At 37.1% G+C, this 24,165-nt stretch overlaps 1 protein-coding gene across 1 annotated transcript; it reads left to right on the top strand.

The window, feature by feature from the left end:
• The first annotated feature begins 699 nt into the window (after positions 1 to 699).
• Positions 700 to 23,971, top strand: LOC140234654 (cysteine-rich motor neuron 1 protein-like). The gene is made up of 5 exons (XM_072314687.1): positions 700 to 848; positions 7,544 to 7,632; positions 11,676 to 11,810; positions 15,833 to 15,949; positions 21,476 to 23,971. The coding sequence occupies exons 2-5, from the start codon at positions 7,569 to 7,571 to the stop codon at positions 21,538 to 21,540; spliced, it is 381 nt and encodes a 126-aa protein (XP_072170788.1). The 5' UTR covers positions 700 to 848; positions 7,544 to 7,568; the 3' UTR covers positions 21,541 to 23,971.
• Positions 23,972 to 24,165: the final 194 nt, after the last annotated feature.

Below are 24,165 nucleotides of genomic sequence, written 5' to 3'. Positions count from 1 at the left end.
TCCCTCTTTCTTTTCAATGATCAGTTTTTTGATGACTGGAATGCCAGGTGTTGAAATATTAAGTTTGATTTCAGTTATTAAGAAAGTACTATTTATGCAAGAAAGGTAGTACCTCGATCCTGGTAGAACACTGTCGTTATTTGCTTTAAAAAAAAAAAATGTGAATTTTCTGTTTGTACAGCGGCATCAGCTGATGATATTATACACGTGTATTTGGTAAATTGCATTGATTTGAGTGTCAATAAATACAGTTTATTGAAATTTAAAAAAAAAAGTGTGTGTGTGTGTGTGTGTATGTGTGCTTCGTACTATCGCGCTTCGTAACTGTATTACGTTTTTTGCACGCTTATGACACAGAGCTTTCAACAACTTGGCTCCTGCAGTACAAGTGTTACTGTCTGTTATTGGTCAAATAAACTAGTGTGTGGTAATTCTGACCAATCAACAAAGCTATCGCTTACAAGCCAAATTTGCATTGCTGATGTAAACATAGTAAAGGGTGGGAGGTATCAATCTCCCCGAACTGTCATGGCTCGAGCGTGCGGCTGGGGACTGGGGGATCGCCGCACCGCCGCCGCCACGCCGCTGGCCTATGGTTCGGGTGTGCACAAAGATCCTACACCAGTAAGATCTTTGGTGTGTGTATGTACTGTGCATGCAGCATGCAATGATTGAGGTTGCAACAGATTGACACGGGAAGGTAGACGATAAGGAGAGTCCTGAACGGGGTGCGGGATTGCCGATCGAAGTCCGTCCTCTCTACTTCTGAAATCAAGCGAAATTCAGCGTTTGTCAGTGTCAAACTCAGCTGTCTCTCGCTAGTAAAGGGTTTGAAGAAAGAGATCAAGGTAAGTGTGTCATTTGTTTGTGTTGACAATGATTTGACGAAAGTTTTGCTCTTGCCAAGTTTCGCAGCTTGATCTCGGAGCAGGACTTCGTGGGGTTGATAAACTGGTGGTATCCTTCCATAACAATGCACTACTGTACAGCGGCGATGGAGCTCCGGGGCGCTCCGTTGTACACAGTTACCGGTACTAGTGTATGCTGTGGGAGAAAGGTCGTCAGTTTTGTGTAGCTGCTAGAATACGCGGCCAGGAAACTTGGGTTGGGCTAGCTTTCCCCAATCATCTTTTGGAATGTTCCCTGATACCTGAAACATTTGGTGAAAGTTTGTGGAAAAGTGGACAATTATTTCATTGGTTACTGTTGGTTGTGTTCTGTCCTCTTGAGACAGGAACTCTAGCAACTGTGAATGAAATAAGGATGAATTTGATAAAGGAGTGTATTAAAGAAAAAAGAAAAAGAAAAAGAAGAGGGGATCAAACATGATACCGTATTGCCCAGAGGCTGTTTTACTGGCAGAGTAAACTGGTCACTGTCTGTTGATAATGATCTCCTTCACAGTCGTATTGTTTGTGTGCTGATATTATGTGATGTATTTCTTTAAAGAACTCTTAAAGTGCTCTTATTTTCATATTCAGTTGTGTAAGTGACTAAATGAAACAAACTGAAACAATCCAAAACCAATCAGAAAGGAATTACATGTATATAAGAATGCTCATTTGATATGAAACCCTATGCATCCCTTTGACCCAAGATATGTTGAGACAAACATAATTTTTATTTCATTGTTTTAGGGAAGGATTTTTTTTTTTTTTTTGGATAAAATTTGAAAACATTTTCATAATGTTTTCACTACTGTGACATCACAATTTACGTTACGGAGGATTTTACATTTATGTTTACAGAGGGTATAGATAATCTAACCCAATAATATACATAGATTTACCTGAGCCCAAACATTTAATAAAATTCATACCCTTTGAACAGATTCTATGATTTTCGTTGACTATTTTACTATTTTTCCCTGCTTATTTGCTGAATACTTGGTACATGTATACCGGTACTGCATTAAGAAACTTGATTAAGAAACATTTGAGCTATAAAATTTGAGCTATAGAATTTTTTGAGCTGTAGAATTTTTGGTTTAATATGGTACATACTGTAGGCTTACATGTACATCAATTAATGAGAGCCTCTACTTTACTTGCGTGGTAAGTAAAATCGATTATCAATAAATTCACAGATTTAACGACGTGCTTTCCCTGGGTATAGAGCACTGTTTGTGAATGATGCCACCATCGTATCAATGAACAGGTATCATTGACCATGCTCTGCATATTTAGAGTCTACCATGTCCTTTTCAGCAACCAGTCGCCCATTTGCATGTTAAATTTGAATTTGATATAATTTCTAATTCAGATCTTGATGGTGAAATCAGTGACTTAAGATGTTCAGTTTAGATTGGTTCAGGTCAATGTGTTTCTTGTGCTTCTTGTATTTCTTTTTCCCCTATTGTGTCTTATTTTGTGAGTCTTTTTTTTTCAAAGATAATGGGCAGTAGAGGTTCGTTCTACGTAAATTCAATTTTTCCATTCATCATGGGTTTCTTTTTTTCTTTTCTTTTTTTAACTTTGCTTGATCTCTCCCTTTGCTTGATCTCTCCCTTTTTAAAAGCACACTTCAATATAATACTGTGAAGCAAAGATTTTCTAATGAGTGCATTTTGTAGGATGAGCAATTGTGACTGTTTTCCTATCTCATATGGTACCAAGTCAATAGTTGCCCAAATTTTAGAAAATCTATTTTGTTGAAACTGTATCCCTATATTTGATTTGATATTCAAGATTGTTAATGTACACTAGATGCATTTTAAAAATGAATGGAGAATCGATAATCAATGTTATCAAGCTTTGTGAGTACAGACAGTACAGTCTCTATAAATGCAAGATCTGGCACTTAAGAATACAATTATCTTGGTTACTTTAAAATAGACAGTTCCTGTCTATAGTCGCATATTCCTACTAAGGGTCCCTGACATGTAATTTAAAGGGCATTAACACTTTGAATGGGGTCAGTTTGAGACTGTTGTGCTTGGCTGGTCATGCCAGACCAGGTAAATCGGTGTCCAGTTCATTGTAGTCATGGTCTACCACCCAAGATTGATCTCCATGCATGGAGGAGAATAGTCACAGTATTATAACACAAAGCTTCTTTTCTTATACCATACTTGAGGGGAAAGAAAAGATTTCATGCATGAGTGCTGTCTGCACTGTCTGTGTCATAGTTGTGAGGTTTTTTGTTTGCTTGATATTCTTGTGTATATATTGTGTGTGTGTGTGTGTGTGTGTGTGTGTTCACAAGACTGTTGTACATCACCAGTATAGGTTCTATGACATTTGTTGCTGCGACAATGGCTTCCATGAAATATGCACACTAGAAGCCAAACATAAATTCTACCCACGAAATAACCCTTCAAATCCTTATCCTCCTATCAAACTAAACCTAACACCCTGTCACAATTCTAACCCTAACCTACATGTGTGTGCAAGTCCGTAGAGAAAATAAAACTGGATCACTTGTCGCAGTACTGAGCAAATGTCATGTCACCCACCTGATAAGGTTTAGCAGCACATAAATGTATGTTACACATATAGCCTACAATTTATGTAAAACAACATAGGATTTCATTGTTTTTGTTGCCTTTTCCCTTCTTTTTAAGCAGCTGTGGAACATGTTCGAGTGATCAGTGTCATACACCGGAATACGTGTATGCCAGCACATACTGTACGAGCTGAAATTTTCGCGGTGGTTTTATTTTCGCGAATTTCGCGAATCGCCTTTGAACCGCGAAAATAACAATGCACGAATAACTAAGTTCAGTTAGACCCTCGCAACCGCGAAATTAACAACACGCCAAAATGTCCTCCAAGTAGCAATTCGCAAATATATCTGTACGCGAAAATTTCAGCTCGTGCAGTAGTAGGCTCTACCTTGTTTTATGCATGGTGCATTTGCTAGCACTTCTGCCTTTGCAATATTATATAACACTCTGTATTCACTGCTTGTGGTCAAATACAAACATTTCTTGCGAAACACATCGTATTGCAAAACATATCGTATTGCAAAACATATCCTATTGCAACTAAAGTGTCTTTTGACTCGTGAAACACTAGAAGTGAAGAAAAGATTTGAGATATACGGTAAGCATTAAGATATTTGTTCTTGATGGTGGCATTGAATGCATTTACTAAAAGTGGGAAGTCACAAGATCCAACAAAATAATCCAAATAGTACATGGGTTTTAACATCATAAATAATTCTCTTCATACAGTGTGAAACTAAAGGGACTGTAGGCCTACCCTTTGAAATTTCAAAAGGAAAACCAGTTTTAATTTACATTATTGAGAGATTCACAAGAAAAATATGATCCAAAACAAAATGATTGAAAATATGCAACACATGATCTTTGTTAAAGTTTGGGCTCAAGCAAAAGAATATAAAAACTCATACATTGTTATAGTCATCATGTAAATTAATTTCAGTAAAGTTGAAAAATAAATTGTACATGCACCTGCTAGGCTTTGGAGGAAATCTTTATTTTAGAAAGTAGACAAAATGTGTTCAAAAATAACACTTGAAAATGAAATGAATAAAAACAGAAGTTGATGAACTATCGAGGTCATCTGCATACTGAGTGCATGATGTGATACATGATCTCTGTTTTGCAGTAGGACACAGACAGCATTTCAGGATACATATCATCAATACCAAAAAGTAATATGTGGTTATCAAACAGAAGTACAGTTGAGAAAGTTCAACCTTGATGTGTCAGAGTTTTCTTCAGGGATTTATAGCCTCCCTCTGGACTGACCTCACTCTTAATCATCAAGTTCCCCATATGAGGGCAGAGTGACCTCCACAGTGCAATGTTGCTCAGTGAGGAAAGGTGTGAATGAGGTGGTATATGTATTTAAAGATAATATAAAGTTTTGGTATTACCTCAAAAGTTTCCCTGAATTTCCTTGTCTTAATTTGTGTTTCAGGTTAAAGTACCTTTCATATAACTAACACTGTGAGACTTACTCGCCCCAAAGTGCTCTCATGTCTTAGTAATCATGCAATAATGGTTTTGTACCAGAGCCGCCGCCGTACGGCGGCGAGGTAGTACACGTATTGTACGAAACCATTATTGCATGATAACTGCGACCAGCAGCATGCAGCCCCATACGCATACTGAGTAGCTAACTGCGACCAGCAGCCCCATATGCATAGCTAAATGGGGCTTCGCATTGTAGCTTACAGGATCATGACAGATTTAGTATCGCGGGTAAATATCAACTTAAAATCCAAAAATTTTTTCACTTTGAAGACTTAACAATTAAGTTGAAGTATTGAAAACAGGCTTCGGGCAACGTTTGGTTTTGCCAATAGTCCCTTTCTGTTCGAATTGATGACTGAATGTGACGCGGTCGAGAGGACCTTGGGAGAGCTACACTGAATTGATGGCCACCGCATGCGCACACAAACATCTTATCCGTTCATGGATTTGAAATTTGTTCGCATGTGATGTGTGCGTATGCGCTGGCCGTAGTAATCAGTGTATGTAGCTCTCCCAAGGTCCTCTCGACAGAGTCACATTCAGTCCTCAATTCGAACAGAAAGGGACTGTTGGCAGAACCAAACGTTGCCCGAAGACTGTTTTCAAGACTTCAACTTAATTGGTACAAACGTATGTCTTCAAATTGAAGAATTTTTTGGATTTTAAATTGATATTTACCCACGATACTAAATCTGTCATGATCCTGAATGCTACAATGCGAAGCCCCATTACGCTATGCGTATGGGGCTGCTGGTCGCAGTTAATTGCATGATTACTAAGAAATGAGAGCACTTTGGGGTGAGTGGTAAAGTCTCACAGTGTTAGTTATATGAAAGGTACTTTAACGTGAAACACGGAAATTCAGGGAAACTTTTGAGGTACCAAAACTTTTTATTATCTTTAAGAAGTTTGGAGAAAATTGTTCCTTGTATTGAGAATAAATTGGTGGATACAGGAATTTCTCTTTACAATAGTAATATGATGGCTTTCATATGGATATCACAGATTGACCCCAATTAGTTTGCAACAACGCTGCACCAACGTATAACAATTTTTTAACAAAAGAAGTTGTCATGTAGAAAGTTTGTCTAATAAGTGGTAAGATATACTAATCCTCTTGAACTAAAACTTGTAAGGATTCGTATCTCAAACACGAGAGCTTTGTGAATTTTAGCAATGAGCAGAAGTATGTAGGCCTTGTATTTTGCTTGTATTGTGGTACTTGTACAACCTTACGGCCTTTATTAAAATCTCTGTCATCATCATAAACATTGTCTGAATGTAATAAAGCCTGATTAGTGTTGAGTCAAACAAAACATCAGGTTGATATGACAATACATGCAACTGCATTGTAGCTATTTGATCCAAGTCCTCAAAGGTACCATATCTTTCTGCATTTTTTTTTTTGGAAAAAATGTATGCATATACGCATATTTAATAGTTGCCTCTTTCTAGATAAATTGTAGTTGCTGTAAGTACTAATCTTGATCTGTGGAATGAGTTGATACAACTGTGTATGTCTTGATCTTTGAATTCTTGAAATATCTATGAGACTGTTGGTCTCTGAACACTTTGGTAAATCCTGCAACTCCACAGACTTGTCAGATGATTATTCTTTGAGAAGACTTCAATATCAAACAAAATTATTTCAGTATTCTAAGGTTACTTAGGGTCTCACAAGCTGTACAGGCAAAGTAAAAGAGGAAAAGTCAATGTAGGACTTGGCCTCTGTATCATCCTTCTTGGTCATGCAATTATAAATGCAAACTATTCGCCAAACTAGTGAAATGTTTATATCACAAATCTGAATTAAAAAAAAAAAAAGAGGTAGTTGTAAATCATAATGAAAGATGCTCATTAGAGATGAACAGAAATATGTTAAAGGACAAGTTCACCTTCACAAACATAAGGATTGAGAGAATGTAGCAATATTAGTAGAACACATCATTGAAAGTTTGAGGAAAATCGGACAATCCGTTCAAAAGTTATGAATTTTTGAAGTTTTTGTGCAGTAACCGCTGGATGAGAAGACTACTGCAGTGTATGAATAACTTAGATGTCACATGCGTACAACAATATAAGAAAATTATAAAGAGAATTTCACAAAATTTCATCTTTTGAAAAAAGTACACATTCCCCTTACTCGTTACCCGACATATATGTTATGGATAATATTATTCCCCCTGCCTTTAGAAAGAGGCAAGTCAAGTGCTCTTTTATTATGCGAAAAAAGTGAAAATATGTTGAATTTTCTTTATATTTTCTTTATACTGTTGTACGCATATGACTCACAAGCTGTAGTAGTCTCCTCATCCAGCAGTTCCAACACAAAAATTTTAAAAATGCGTAACTTTTGCATCGATTGTCCAATTTTCCTCAAACTTTCACTGATGTGTTCTACTAACATTGTTGCATTCTCTCAATCCTTATGTTTATGAAGGTGAACTTGTCCTTTAATGTGTGTGTGTGTGTGTGCGCGCGCGCGCGTGTGTGTTTGCATTTTAATGATTGTTGTTATGATAACAGGTGATGTTATTCTAACCTTGATGGGTGCCCTCTGACCTGTAGGCCTATCCCTGTTCTCTGTTTTTTTTTCAACAGACACCTCAACTCTCCCTCCCTCACCATGGTTCGAGCCTTCATTGTTCTGACTCTGGCAGTCACCTTCTACTTTGCCCTGGAGGCACAAGGTAAGGTTTCTTTCAAAGAAAAACAAAAATTGTGAATGTATGTTGTTTTTTTTGTTGTTGTATGTGTGTGTTTATCCAATTGTTTACTGCAGTTTCTTTCAGGAAGAAAAAATAGCACATATTTTTTTTTTTTTTTTTTTGTTTAGCAAATAGTTCACCATATTATGTAGACCAAGTTTGCTGACTTAATAAAACAATATTGCATATCTAATTGACAAAAACTGATGCAGCTTACAAATAGGCCTGCTAATTTACAAGCTACACTGTATCATATAATGCAGTATATAGTCATGTAGCAGAAGCCAAGCTCTTAGCAGCATTAACTCGTTCAGAGATTCATTTTAGAATGGCAAAGAGGACAAGCTGGGATGGCAAAGAGGACAAGCTGGGATGGTATTCACTTATTTGAAATATTACTCATTTTATCATACACTGTAGAATGTTGTCAGCATTCCATTATTACATCACATCAAACATTATTGTGTACATTTTCTTAGAATGCTAATGATACAGGTTTACATTGATCTGCTGTCCATATTCATTTTGTATGTATAGTCTGATACCACATTTTCTTTGCCATTTTTTAATTAGTACTCCCCCCCCCCCTGCCCCACACACACTTTTGTTTTTATTGTAGTCTTTGGTGTCCATTGTATGTGGACACTTGCCCCTTGTAGATATTGTGTGCAATGTTCATGTACACAAATATGGACATTGCTCCTTTAAAAAGCTCCCATTTGGTAGTTCCTTGTAGATATTGTGTGCAATGTTCATGTACACAAATATGGACATTGCTCCTTTAAAAAGCTCCCATTTGGTAGTTCTAGTATCCAGTGGACAGTAGCCCTTCTCCTACTCAGTTTGCAGTTTTCTTGTCTGGTGTATATGGACATATATCCCAATTTGTACATTTGGTGTCTGATGTATCACAGTATGTGGACACATGGACCTTTGATACATGTAAGAGCTCCTAGTTTGTAGATGTGGTGTCTGATGTATACTACACCTTCATACTTGTTTAGACTGTGGAGTGTGCCCTGTCTGGAGGTCAGACACAATAAGCACACCCCTCTGTGTTGTCCCTATCATTGTCCCTACCAGAAGCTGGGTGTGGTGTTGTGGCACAGTAATGTATGCCAGTAATTTGACCTTCTCCATGGAGGTGTCTGGTGGTATCTGGGTGAGTCCCTGACCTTGCCGATGGGGGCATTGAGTAGTCTTTGAAAACAGACACTGTTAACTGCATTCACACACAGGAGTTATTGACCTACATTGCGAACCAAAAATTGGTCTTATTTGCCATCATTTACACAAGGCAAGTATATTGTACACTGTAAAAGAGAGATCACTTTTGATTGCGGCAAATGAAGTGTGCAAACGATGACTGGAGCTTGACCCTGAGTACCCAGGTATGCAGACTTAACGTAGAAAGTTGCATTATTGGATTAAAAATATGGATGATTTCTTCATGTGCTATTAACACATTAGGTCAAATTATCGCGAGAGGTTTTAAACAAAATCAAGGTGGACCAATGTTTGCATTGTGATGCATACTGTTAGTATTAAAGGACAAGTTCACCTTCATTGACATGAGGGTTGAGTGAATGCAGCAATATTAGTAGAACACATCAGTGAGAGTTTGAGGAAAATCGGACAATCCGTTCAAATGTTACGATTTTTAAAAGTTTCTGCTCAGTCACGGCTGGATGAGAAGGCTACCATAGCTTGTGATGTCACATGTGTACAATGATATAAAGAAAGTATAAAGAAAATTCAACATATTTTTTACTTATAACAAAAGATCACTCGACTTCTCTCTTTTAGAAGGCAGGCCCTGGGTAATAATATTACCCTTAATATAAGTCAGTAACAAGTTGAAGAGATGTGCACTTTCTTCAAAAAGTAAAGTTTTGTGAAATTCTCTTTTTATTTTCCTTATATTGTTGTACGCATCTGACATCATACGCTGTGGTAGTCTTCTCATCCAGCAGTGATTGCGCAGACACTTTAAAAATTAATAACTTTTGAACAGATTGTTGGATTTTCCCCAAACTTTCACTGATGTGTTCTACTAATATTGCTGCATTCACTCAACCCACATGTCTATGAAGGTGAACTTGTCCTTTAATAACCTTTATCTTTAAATGTCCACACCAAAGAATTCATAATTTTCCACTTTGTGTTCCTTGAATTGATCTTCAGAAACCATTACATGTAATTTTGGATGTGTGTACAAATGTACATGCTGTATATTTATATTATGCAGCTGTTACAAGAAATTGCCATACTGTATGAAAACAATAATGTTGAAAGATCACTGAATATTCACCAAGAGGAATTGGTGCAGACTTACAGTTATGTTATGAACAGGGACATTGCAGTGTGTGGCAAAATAGTAATGCCTACACTCCGGAAATTGCGACTATTTGTCTTCAAGAACAAAGCAAAACAAAACAGGATAATTCTGAGTAACATTATCATCTGTATTAGAACATTGCTATTGTTATTTATCAGTATGTGACTGACTGTATTTTACATGTATCTATGGAAATCTTACACTTGCAGGTGCATCTTAGCGATGCATTGTACAAACTATGTACAATGTAATGAGAAATATCCATTTCAGGAAGCAAAGTTAGCAATTTCCCACAAGAGAGATGAGCCCCAACTGTACTTTGCAGATAATGTTTTGTTAAAACCAATATTTTTGTGTGTTGTTAATTTTGTGAATAGCAGTCAATTGGCAAAGTTCTTGAAACTATGAAACTTTGGTTGACATGGTGTAGACCTATATGTCATAAATAGTGTGTGAAGGAGTCTTTTGAGGTATGAATGAGAGGCAGAAAGAGAGATGGAAAAAAAAAAGAGGAAGGCTCAGAGACATGGTGGATGTGTGGAACAGATGGTCAGCGTATGTTTCACCGCAGGTTGCAGAATTGGAACTCATAGTGGTACAGGTACATTGTGGTTGGCAGTAAAGTTGCTCTGTCGGGGAACGTAACCTATGAGTCATGATTTTGGCATGTGAACTTACTTGACTTGAGTCTCCTTAGGATGTAGTTTAAGCGATTTACAACTTGTGGTCCATCCTCTCAAATCGTGTGAAATTTAGTCATTATTTTTTTTAGTATGTCCTGTGTTTACATTAACAACATTAGCATGTTTTCACTAGATTTTAAGGAAGCCAAATACAATGTAGTTTTGCACAAATAAAGTTTAAATGCATTTCTCTTTTCTTCTACTTGTGAAATAATAATGATAATATGGGACTCGTATAAAGCGCTCATTCAACCCAAAAGATATGGCGCTACTTGTATAGCAGTCTGTAGAGGCATTTTAGTCATATCAGGGAATCTTACTATAATGCATTTCTGCTCAGTAGAAAAGAGTACATTCTATGAATGTATTATTCTCCTTTAATATCAAGTGCCCTACAACTGGTCTTTAGAGTCCTCTATTGACAGGTAAATGAGAGCTGTCCTATGTTTTAATACTCATGCTCATTCTTTGAGTATGCATTCTCTGACAGTGAAACCTCTGATCGTGGTTTTATGACTGACTGTGTATTCTTTGGCTGTGTACTGTGTACTGCATATGTATGGCAGGGTTTTTATTTTCACAAATTTTGTGAGTCTGGTGCGATTTTGTGAATTTTAAAATATGAGAAAATATCAATGCTGATCCTGACATTTCTCCATCCATTACTGGCAAAATTGTTGGAAAGTCGCGATTCACAAAAACTTTGACTGGCTAAATGTACTGTATATAATGCCACATATTTCACGATGATTCTATTTTTGCAAATTTCACGAGTCGGTTTGCTATTCGCAAATTCAAAACACATGAAAATATAAGCTCTGATGCCGACATGAATGCAATGTGCACGCATACATTTCTCTGTTCAGTCATGCACTCCAAAATCGTGAATTTAACCACTCGCGAAATTCCCAATCTGCAAAAATTTAGACTCGCTATTATATGGCGTTTCCAGTATTCTCTGGAATCACCTACTAATATTCTCTCACTGTGTGTTCTCTTTGCAGCGGAGGAGTGTGACAGTCCCAGGCACTTCAAAGGGTGCAACATTGTTGGCCAGCAGTGTCACTGTGACCAAGTGACAGCATGTGAGAATCCTTGGCAGTTCAAGAACAGCAAGAAGTGTCGCCGTGCACTGTTCGGTAAAGGCATCACTTTAAATACTCATATTCAATCAGTTTAAAGGGATGGTGCTTCATATTTATATATTTATCTCCGCCAAGGGAGGAGGTTATGTTTTCGTTACCATTGGTTTGTTTGTTTGTTTGTTTGTTTGTTTGTTTGTTTGTTTGTTAGTTAGTTAGTTACTGTAAAAGTGGAAATTTTCGCGATGTTGAAATTTTCGCGCATTTCGCGCAACCAGAAACTAGCGCGAAAATAAAAACACGCGAATATTTTTGCTTGCCATACGTTCCTGTGCGTGATGTCTTGATTCCGCGGAATTAAAAACACGCGAAACTCTTCTGACCAGGCCTAGCGCGAAAAATTAGTCCCGCGAAAATATCCACTTTTACAGTAGTTTGTTTGTCCGTGTGCAAAATAACTCAAAAAGTAGGTAACGGATTTGGATGAAACTTACAGGAAAGGTTGAGAATGACATATAATAAGTAACAAACGATTGACTTTTGGTAGTGATCTGAGAATTTTTGGGAATTTATGAAGGATTTTTTATATTTTGGCAGGTAGGGTCAATGAACTTGGGAGTTCAGGCTGCGCGTATTTGAGGTTTTCAAACGTGCACTATAAAAGTGCGTGCTCCAGTTTCTGCAGCTGAGGGCTTATGACGTAACAAAGGCGTCTATATTGGGAAATTGGGCGATTTTTCAGCATGTAGGCCTACACTGTACCTATGGGTGGAAATCACTGATCCCTATACAGTATATGGAAGAGGTTAAAGAGCTTTTCCCCAGTGGCGGAGAGGAGAAAATCTCTTTTGGAAGACATCGGTGGAAATTAGCTGCTTGGCGGAGGTCTGCACTCCCGGAGTGCTTTTCTATTTTTTCATTTATTTTGATTTTTTTTTTTTTAGATAATGAAAAACCATTTATGAAATATGAAAGAGCATACAATTCTAAGAGGTATTCAAAGTTTATTTGATGAAAATTTGCTTTTAAAAGACCAAGATATATGAAACAAGTCATGGGTAGAACATAAAAAAAAAGGTCCTATGCATCAGACAGGCACAACTCATGCAAACACTAGCTCCCGCTTCATTTACCTCACAAAGAGTAAGGTGCACCCTACATTGTATGTAGTGGGCCATCCCATGTACAGACATACAGTTGTACACACCGGAAATTGGCTGAGTGATGCAGACCCCTTGTGGTTTAGCACCAGGTGACTAGCCATATAATCAGCAAATGATATCAACCAGGCACATTGTGCCTAATGCATGAATGAATCCATCAATCAGTTACATGTGCTACATAATTCACAGTGGTTTCATTGTACCTTTTTACAGATAAGGAAACCACATTTTGTAGTTTACTACTTTGTGGAATGCTACAGGTGTCATAGATCCTGAGTAGGCCTGTCAAGGATAATATAGGCATATATTTACTTGAAATATATTTGTAAGTCACATGTAATCTAGTAGAGTAGGATTTTCAAAAGCATGCATTAAATGCCAAACTTTTTCATCGAGTAGGCCCTACTGTTTGTTTGTTTTTATAAAGTCTTCTCAACAATAACAGGCACTGTCTAGTTGTGGCAAAAGGAGCAGTTTCCCCTACCATAGATTGTATACTTTTTTGTGGATGTCTGATTCAGTACCTGTGAACTATGTGTATAGTTATACACTGTATCTACTCAGGACAGACACAAACCCCACTTTGCACTTTCATGGTTATAATCCAACAATAGAGAGTCATAGTACCAGGTCAGGGTCATGCCAGCTCACCTTTTTTTTTGATGGCAAGGGAAATGACAACTGGTCAGACATGTCTGCTCTCAGTCTAGCCTTTGTTTCAGCTGTGATTGCAATTTGCAAGAACTTTACTGTAAAACAACAAATATTTTGATGTTTGTTTATGCTTTACCTACATTCAAGTTTGAAAACAAAACTAGCAAGTGCATTAGTGTCATCAAACAATACTCTTTAAGCTATGGATCTAACAAAAAACAAAAACAAAAACAAAACAAAACATGTTATGTCCTTCAAAATTTTTGAAAAATAGGAATTGAGAAAGGTAAATTTCTAGTTGAGCCTGGAATGACTACCAGGGCATTTTGTATCATAGTTTTGTTTTCTTTGTTGTTTTATCATGAGGGCATTGTTTGGGAAGGAAGCCTGTGGGTGATATTAAAGTGTGAACTGTGAAAGCTGAAAATAAACTACAGCCTGTACATGTAGGTGCCTACTGTTTACTGTTTTATTCTGTATACCAGGTTTTGAATTATGGGGCAAATACAGTACTTACTGTAGCTATATTTGATCGTGATTCAACCTTGAAAATGACCCTACCTGTTCAGTGTGGGAAATATTGCGGATCCTCTGCCATGAAAGGTGCAACCGCAGACAGGCTCATGTGACAAAGCTGGTGGATACTCGTCATAAAAGTGGCTTTATCAGAAAATTTAGGGTGATTTGATTGTACACTGTGAGGGAGGATGGATTGGACAGTGAGACTTGTCACAGAGCCAGCTTGTCTGGGATGAAAACTTGGTGGTAGGAAGTCAGGGGTGGGAAAAAACAATCACACAGGATGGGAAACAGGAGGTAATCAACTCAAAACAGTTTCAACTCCATTCAAAAGAACAGCTTGCAGGTAAAATAAATAAAAGAATATTTATAAACAAAGGAAGGGAGGAAAGTGGAATAAATTATGAAAAGATTATGCAGAGAGTCACAGATAGACCAACAGATACAACCAATGATAAAGCAATGGAGCTGGCTACAAGTGCAGTCTGTGTATGAATCAAGGGAATAGTCATTAAAAGAGTGTATTCGCATTTGTATTTGTATTTGATAGTGTATGTGCTTTCATGTTTTAAAGTGTATTTAAGAGTGAACTTGCATATTAAAGAATGTATTGGAAGAGTGCATTTCTGTAGAAGATTACAGAGAGAGATATAGAGAGATTGGTAATTTGACCTGCAATGTGACAGAAGAATGCAATTCAATTCCCACAGAGTGCTTCAGCTTCAGATGCTTTTCTTAAAGTGTTCAAATGAGGGATACAATGTATTTGAATGTTGACACATACCTTCTACAATGTATATGATGCTGATGACCGAAGCTGAAAAGTCACTATCCAGTTTGTATACAGTATGCTCTCTATTTGATTAAAAGTGTAAGATTGTTTTACTCACTGTAGTGTTGTACTTGTACTCTGTATGTAATTTCAGTATGATGTTTTCCATGTATGGTCTACAAACATACTTTGCCTTGATGGTTTAAACTGTGAGCAGGAGTGACTCCAAAATAGCACTTTTCTTTGAGGGTTGCAGCTCAGAAGTGAATAGTACTATTAGAGGCACTAAGGCCCATAATTTTACCAGGAACTTGAAATAAGGCAGAGTTGTTGTATTTTAGATCAAAAGTATGTTCACAAAAGATGGAGAAAATAAAGCTAGAAGTCACATGGTGAATGCGAGGTTGTAGAGGGATCCTACAGTGACCGAAGGAAGCAACGATGATGTTACAATTTCTTTATGACATCATTTCACATAAATGTACTATTTTTAATGTGACATCATAAATAGGGATGTCAATATTCCAGACATAAGACCATGGAATGTCAAGCATGCCAACATTCTGAAATAGTTGACAATACATGTAATCATTTGAGGCTTTTTCAACCAATCCTTGGAGCAGCTTGATTATTGATCCAAAATATAGCAAGTTTTATGTGAGATCTGATATTCATTCCTTTGAACCATGATAATTTGTGAATGTCACATTTGAAACTTAACTACTAGTTTGGTGGTTTCACAAATTGGTAGATTTGTCATACATTCAATTGATGGCTGTAGTGATTGGTATGTATACACTCAAGTACACACTGACACTATGCAACCATTTTCGAGTTGCTTCAAGTTACCTGAGTTTTGATATTTCATCAGTAAAATATACCAGGTAGTTTTGAAAAAAAGTTTTTGAGAATGCTGCTCAAGATGGCAAATGTCACAATTTTTGTCTTTTTATTTCTCTGTCCCTCCTTAGGTGACCCATGCGAAGAGAACCCATGCATGAACAAGGGCATCTGTGTCCAGCACAAGGATGGACATGCTGAGTGCAAGTGTGCTGGAACTGGCTACCATGGCGAACTGTGTGAATTGGGTAAGCTTCGGTATTCACCTACTTTCCCATCCGAATGAGGTTATACTGTAAAACACGATATTTTCGTGGCATGAAATTTTCGTGAATTGGGGCCGACGGCCTTTTTCACGGCATGAAATTTTTGTTAGTCGCCTCTAACATTCTATGCGTATGGTGTAGACACGAACTTTCGCATACATTTTAATTTTGCGAATCTTGGCTCTCGCGAAATTTGAGAAATTAAGATGCTTGCGAACATTCCTTGTTTTACAGTACATTGTAACTAGACACATGAATGATCCTGTAATGCACCATGGATTTTGATGGTGTTTTAGTTTATTGCAAGTTGAGTGACATTCATGAAATCTATGACACACCAAAATATTGCCTCTTTTAACAGCAAATATGTATTTTGTGTACAAGGTGGAAAAATATTTAGTTTCTTTCTTTAAAAGGGATGAGATGTATTTCTCATTTTATTGCATTGTGAGTTTTAATGTGAAATCAACCACCTGATTAATTGTTCTTATTAGTCCCAATTTTCAAAATATGCAGAGGAAACATGGCTAAGCAAAAGTTTTCTGGGTATGAAAATACACATGCCAAAGTGCTGTACAAACTCTGTGGATTAAAATCTAAAACTAGAATCGCTGTGAGTTCACAAAAATGACCAATTTTATATTGAAAATTTTTAATAGTCACATTGTCCAAAGTTTGTACAATCAGTATGATGTGCACAGAAACCTTTTTTTTTTTTTCCCCTCATATTGTAGCAGCAAATTGAACTGCAAGATTTCCACATGGGAATATGTCAGGCATGCTCCTTGCATTGAGTTACTCTGCGATGGCCAGATTGTGTGCACCTGCTGTGTGGTTTGACCCATGACCTTTTGAATGACTGTCAATTGCTGGGATATCTCTCACATCATGATGACCGTGAAACATGTTGAGACTGCTTTCCCACAGAGAGCACTTTAGTGCACTATTATTAACTCTTTATGTGCCACGTTCGCTCGACCGACTCGGTCGACGGCTCGCAAACTTCGCATATTCTGCTCAAACCCACAATCCCGCCCAAACCGATCGATAAATCGCCAAATGCCAGAGTACAATGAAAGCTTTTATTGCGCTTCTGTTCGTCTCACATCAAGCTCGCATTTTATGTGGTAATTGACTATCAAGCAGTGTTCTGTAATAGATTTGCGTGTAAATCGTAAGTTTTTGTCACTGTTTTGTGTGCAAAAGTCATGCTTTTACCGTTATGTAGCTACTGGTCATTTCAAAGAAAAACAGTAATCGATTTGTTATACAATTTTCATGAGAACAACGCGTAGCATTTTCTCTACAGCTTTGCTCAGTACATGTCCAGTTTAACAGAAATCTATAGAAGTTGCAAAACAGAATGTTTTTTCGAAGCATGACTTCGTTGGTGTCTCAGAATAATGTGGCACACAGGGGTTTTGACCATGGCACATAAAGAGTTAACTTGGATGACCTTCAGAAAGTGGTTACATTGATTGGAATCCACCATTGGCAGCCCCCATTAGTCACATTCACACAGACAATATAGTGGGACACCGATGGCGATCCAAATTCTAAGATTTTTTCCACCTGTTCAGATAGATAGAAATATCCTGTGAATTGGTGATTCTGATAATTTGTCAACCATACTGAGCATGCCCGGAAATTTAGTGAAATGGTGATGCTTGCCCCTGCGTTCGTGCACTGCTCAATCATGCATTTTTTTTAATAAGCATTTGTTGATAAACAACATTAGTAGAACACATCAGTGAAAGTTTTAGGAAAATCAGACAATCGATGCAAAAGTTATGAATTTTTAAAGTTGTGGAATTTTCTTTGTATTTTCTTTATATTGTTGTCAACTCATACGTCATAACCTCTAGTAGTCTCCTCATCCAGCAGTTCCAACACCAAAACTTTAACAATTCATAACTTTTGCACCGATTGTCTGATTTTCCTCAAACTTTCACTGATGTGTTCTACTAATGTTGCTGGTTTCACTCAATCCACATTGCTCTTTGGGTTTAGGTTCCCATTAACTCTTTGTTTGCCACATTTGCATGCCTGACTCGGCCTACTATGTGCCATCTTCACATATTCTGCTCAAACCCACCCAAAATGATTGATAAATCATAAAGGCTGCAGTACAATGAAAGCGTTTCTTGCGATTCCGTTCCTGTTACATGTAGCTTGCATTTTATGTGGTGATTAACTATCAAGGGGTGTTCCTTACTGGAATTGCCAGTACATTCTCAGTTTCTGACAATGTTTTGTGCGCAAAAGTCATGCCTCCTATACAATAATGTAGCTACTGGTCATAAGAAAGAAAAACAATCATAGATTTGTGGTACAATTTACATCAGAGCATAGCTTAACATTTTCTCTACGACTTTGCTCATTATAGGTCTAGGTAACAGAAGTCTATTCAAGTTTCATTAATTTTAAAAAGATAACTTTTTTTCCAAGGTATGACTACGTGGTTATTTCAGAATAATGGTGGCACACAGGGGTTTACACCATGGGTCCTAAAGATGTCAGGTGAGAATGAAAAGGGCGTTAAGGTGCCTCGAACACTATGGCTTAAGTGGGAACTTAATGCCCTTCTCATTCTCACCCGACGACACTGCCACGTCTGTGTCAGATTGCAATTTTTGATATGTTTAGAGCACTATAATTCAGTTGTGATCCTTATATCACCTTCTTTTGACGGTCAATGAGTGATAGGCAGTGGCACTTTTTTTCTTTTTCTTGTTCTTTTTTTTGTGATAGTCGAGTTTAGCAAAAAGCCAGATAGGAAAGGAATAGAAGACATTTTCATTGTTTTTAGGTGATCCGAGTATCCTCTCGGATCACCTTCTGTATCTGTACGGATTCTTTGTTCTTCTTCTTTATTTCTGGACAAAAGTTGTGTATCTACGTACTCAGAAAGTACTCAGAGTATCAACTTCAAACTCATACCATATACGTATCATGTCCCAAAGACGACAAATTTTATAAAATCAAAGTGATCAGTCGACCGTGACGTCACTATGACGTCATTATATGAAAACACGTTTTCACTCCTATCTCATTAATGGAATGGAATTTTTCAATGAAATTTACGTCACATATAGTTCAAGTCAAGCGCATTCTACTCATATAATCAAAATTCATATTTTCTCTTAAAACGTGCGCGTACGCGCGCGTTGAAATATTTGTATGCTCAAATCGAGCTTAATTTTTTTTTGCACACGTTTCAGACCAATCGGAGCATTTTTTGAAAAATTGAAAAAATTGGACGGACGCGTACGCGCGCGCACATATACGCACGCACAGCTCTTATGCAATAGAAATTTCCCATTTTTTCACATTTATCGGATGCCTATAATGTCAAGGAATATTTCTACCAAGTTTCAAGTCGATCCGACTCAATATGACGTCACACGGGCCCGTCAAAGTTGAAATTCCGCGCGCGCGTCAATGGTGATATACAGTGCAACAATGCAAAAAAACCGCCAATTTTGAATCCGATTTTACTCGTCAGGATGGACGGTGACCCCCCATTTTTTTTACATATTCTGAAAGCTGATGAGTTGTACATGTCATTTCATGGGTTGGCGATGCTGGAAAAATGATGAAAAGATATCAAATTTCTTAATAAAATAAAAAAAGTAAATTTTCAAAATGACGTCATCGAATTTTAAGTTCACTCAAGCATATCTCACTTATTCTTTTGTTGATTTTCATCCAAATTTCAATATGTTGTAGCTTATTAAATGGTCTTTCAGTCATATAATAACAACATTTTGATTGGATGACGGCATCACCTCGTAAAAAGGGATTGAAAGTAACATTGTCAAATTTGACCAGTTTACGTGTTATCTCTATGGGAGTGCAGTTTTTCTGGAAATGAAAACTGACATGACTATCTTTATCGAGCACTAGCTCACTTATGCTTCGGTGAATTTCTCCCATATTTTAGTATGTTGTAGCTGAGACTTTGGGCTATCGTTAGTGTGCCCTTCGTTTTTTCATACGGAGTCGGCATCACGTCAAAAAACTTGGTTGAAATTAAAGCTTATCTTCGATGTATTGAAATATTTCTTCCTTTCTGCAACTTTCTTTGCAATAACTCAAGAAAAACATACCCTATCACCACCATATTTTGCACATGTTTAGTTCATGTCACGTACATTATTTCACAAAATGACAACTACTTGATCAGACACCATCTTGGGTATGTATATTAGGGTCAAAGGTCATAGATGTTTTATCCTGTATCTTGGTGAATACATGTCCTATCTTTCCCATATTTTGCACACGTAAAGACCATGTTACAAGGATCATTTCACAAAATAACCATTTTTGGCTTAGAGGTCATCTTGTCTGTGCAAAGTGGGGTCAAAGGTCATATACGTACTTCTTCCTGTATCTTCGTTATGACGTGTTATCTTTATGGGAGGTAAATTTTTCTAGATGTGAAAATTGACCTGATTGTCTTTATCGACGACTAGCTCACTTACCCTTCGGTGAATTTCTCCAGATTTTAGTATGTTGTAGCCAATTTAATACTCTTTAAGTTTTGTTCAATCAAAGTTTTAATCGGATGATGTCTTCACCTCGTGAAAATGGATATAATGTAACCTTGTCAAATTTAACCAGTTTACGTGTTATCTCTATGGGAGGGAATTTTTCTGGAAATGAAAATTGACATGACGGTCTTTATCGAGCACTAGCTCACTTACTCTTCGGTGAATTTCTCCCAGATTTTAGTATGTTGTAGCTGAGACTTTGAGCTGTCGTCAAGGTTTCTCTATTTTTTCATACGACGCCGAGATTACGTCAAAAAACTTGGTTGAAATCAAACTTATCTTCGATGTATTGAGATATTTCTTTCTTTCTGCAACTTTCTCTGCAACAACTCAAGAAAAACACCCCCTATCATCCCCATATTTTGCACATGTTTAGTTCATGTCACGTACATTATTTCATAAAATAACAACTACTTGATCAGACGTCATCTTGGGTATGTAAATTAGGGTCAAAGGTCATAAATGTATCATCTTGTATCTTGGTGAATACATGTCTTATCTTTTCCATATTTTGCACACGTAAAGACCATGTTACAAGGATCATTTCACAAAATAACCACTTTTTGCTCAGATGCCATCTTGGCTGTGCAAAGTGGGGTCAAAGGTCATATGTACTTCATTTTGTATCTTCGTTATAGTGTATACGGAATTTGGTACCAAAGATGGCAGACCTGACTCCCTTTTCTAAATGAGAATCCAAACATCACACGGCCAATGTTCCTAAACACAGATGAAACCTGTATGGTCATGCCTATATTGGGATCAGAACTCAAATCATTGATTTTCGAAAAGATCGGATCACCTAATTTGTCAGTGTTGACAAATTCCAAGTCTAGTTTTGTTTGTTGTTGTTGTTGTTGTTGTTGTTTTTTTTTTTTTTTTGGGGGGGGGGGATTCTGGACATATGGCAGTGATGTAGTCATGCTAAACACATTTCTGCTTTATCTCATTTCAGCATGCGATGCAACGGAAACCAGAAAGAGGCTGAATCTGCTGCCAGAGGCTTGTATCATCCCATAGAAAGAGCAGAGCGCCCTCTCTAGTCAGCTTGCTGATCAACCCTGCTCCATCAGGCCTTACTCTCTACATCCCGAGCTTTAGGAAACTTCCATAAGCAATGGACACAACTCTCTAAACTTTCGCAGCTCCGTACTGCCTCTCACTAACAATTGGACAAGGTGCTTATGAACTATGCATGTATGTGATTAAATTCTTTGATAATCTACTTCAACTCTATGCATGCCTTTTATGAAGGTCATTGATTGCACAAGGCAAATATTGTTTTACCGCTTTGTTGAAAGAAAGGATGTCACACTTTCTGGACTAGTTTTCTTTTACCTGTGATGCATTTTATGTTTTCCACTTCACAGACTTATCTTGACATGACTTAAGATTTAAAGAAAAAAAAAATCAGATAAGAATCAACTGGTTTGAAAATGTGTACAGACGGTTTTCTTTACTGTCATCGTGTTTAATATTACGGTCTTCATAATCATGTCAGCAAATACCAAGAATGGTCTGAAGTTATGTATTATGGTTTGAATATGGTAAGTATGGTTACCAACCTGCCACAAAAGCACACTTGTAATGCACATTAAATTATATGCGGCATACTCATGCTTTCCAAATGGTGCTTCTATGTAATTATACAAGTGAATCTGTACTGCCTTGTAGCTAAGAATTCTCTTCCCTGTATATTTTTAAATGTTGTATCTTTTTAACTGGTGCTACATTCAAAGGATGACATTTAAATGTGTCTGTAAATTTCTTGGAAATATGTCCAAGTGTGATAAACAGCCTCAACCTATGTGTACTTTTTATGTTTACAAAAATATATTGATTGTGATGCCTTCTGGGCAGTTGGATAACTGTATCATAAATCCTGCCACTCATACCTCGTAAATTCATTTATTTCAGAACCTGTATTGACACCTTATTTTAGGTTTTGATTTCTGCAAATATTGCTTTCAGTGATATGCCATGCAAAATAATGTATGTTTGTATTGCATGTTTATTCACGGTATAAAATAATTTGCATGACATCTGTATTAAACATTTGGCACCACTTTTATTGAAGGAGAGAAAAATGGAGCAGCAAATTATGTCCAGTGCCTTTTGAATCAACTCTCAGTCAGAATACAGCATACTATCTTGGCTCAGTCTTCCAAACAAGTTTTTATACTGTATATGCATGGCAGGTCTTGTGTGTGTCACTATAAGTATATTATAGGCATAATTGTGTAAATGAAGAGAATGGTGCTACCAATAGGTATTTATACTTAGTAATGTATACGTAAACAGAGGCATTAGTACGCAGTAGGTTACAGGTGTTTTCATATCTTGTATCTGAAGCTGTTAACTTATTCAATCGTGTATATCATTGTATATTGACTAAGTTATAGACAACTGCAACAATAATTGAATACTTTGTGAGAATTATGCAGGAAAGTTTTATCCAAGGAGAAAGTTACTGTGAGTGAGTCTGGGTCATCTGGATGTAAGAACGTTATTCACCATAACGTGAGAGGACTGCTGAAGAGCTATTGTGGTTGGGAGAATGTGACTTTAACTGACGTTTTTAAAAAGACACAGTATGTACATATATCTCCATTATTCTGTCCAATGTCAAGACCATTATGTTTGTCATTGTCAATGTTGATCTGAGTACACAGCAAAGACCAGGAAGAGACGTCAATGTCACATGATCAAAACGAATAGCATATGAAGTGACCCCAAGGGGATTTCACATCACTTGACTTGTACACATTCAATTGTAGTCACACTGAGTCATCAGTGATTAGATGGCATTCATTTTCATGCAGATCTGTTGTGTACATTTTGCCCTCCCGCTTTGCAACAAGCTTTCCCGTGGGGTAAATCCCTATTCAATGCCGACTGGGTCTAGTGATGTAATGTAGCTGTACAGTATCCCAACATTTCTTTATGAAAGGCCCACTTTTCCCAACTCCTAGTGGAAGAACGAGTGAGATACAGGTTGCATTAGTGATTGTGAACTCACAAGCACGAGGCAGTTGTCTCGACTGTTCAGTTTTTCATAGTGTCAATAATGGCACTCTCATATCTGACCGACGACATGGTTTTCAGTTCAGCATCAAATGCCCACGACAGTGTGAAATGTGACTGACATCAGACATCTCAGTTTTGAAATCTTGTTTCTTTTGATTTGAAAAATGTAATGTAGTGTGTGAAATCTTACTTCACAATTTATTACTTTTTATTCATAGTCTTTGTTTTGCATTTTTATACTTTCACCAGTACTTTTTTTTTCCACAGCATTTTTCCCTGAAATTAGGTTTTCTTTTGAAATGAACTCGTTTTTGCATATACTTCTGCCTAGCATTTATATATTCAGCATAGTTCTACTTACCACTAAAGTTTCACTCATGATATAGTTTGTCAGCATGTTTTCTAATAAAACTCACTCCATTTAAACTGATACAGTTGGTAGTCTACTCAAGAATTCATTTTGACTGTACAGCTTAAAATGTATATTTGTCAATGTTAATTTAAGTTAAGCCTGAAATCTATGTACACAGATTCATACAGACATACAATACATACATACATGTATTTATGTACAATCACCATGGTGTACATACAGTCACTCTTGCTATGAACATTCTC

Source organism: Diadema setosum, chromosome 11, assembly GCF_964275005.1.
Source record: "Diadema setosum chromosome 11, eeDiaSeto1, whole genome shotgun sequence".
Lineage (NCBI taxonomy): Eukaryota > Metazoa > Echinodermata > Echinoidea > Diadematoida > Diadematidae > Diadema > Diadema setosum.
Note: the sequence above shows the minus strand (reverse complement) of the source record. Positions and strands in the feature narration are given on the sequence as shown.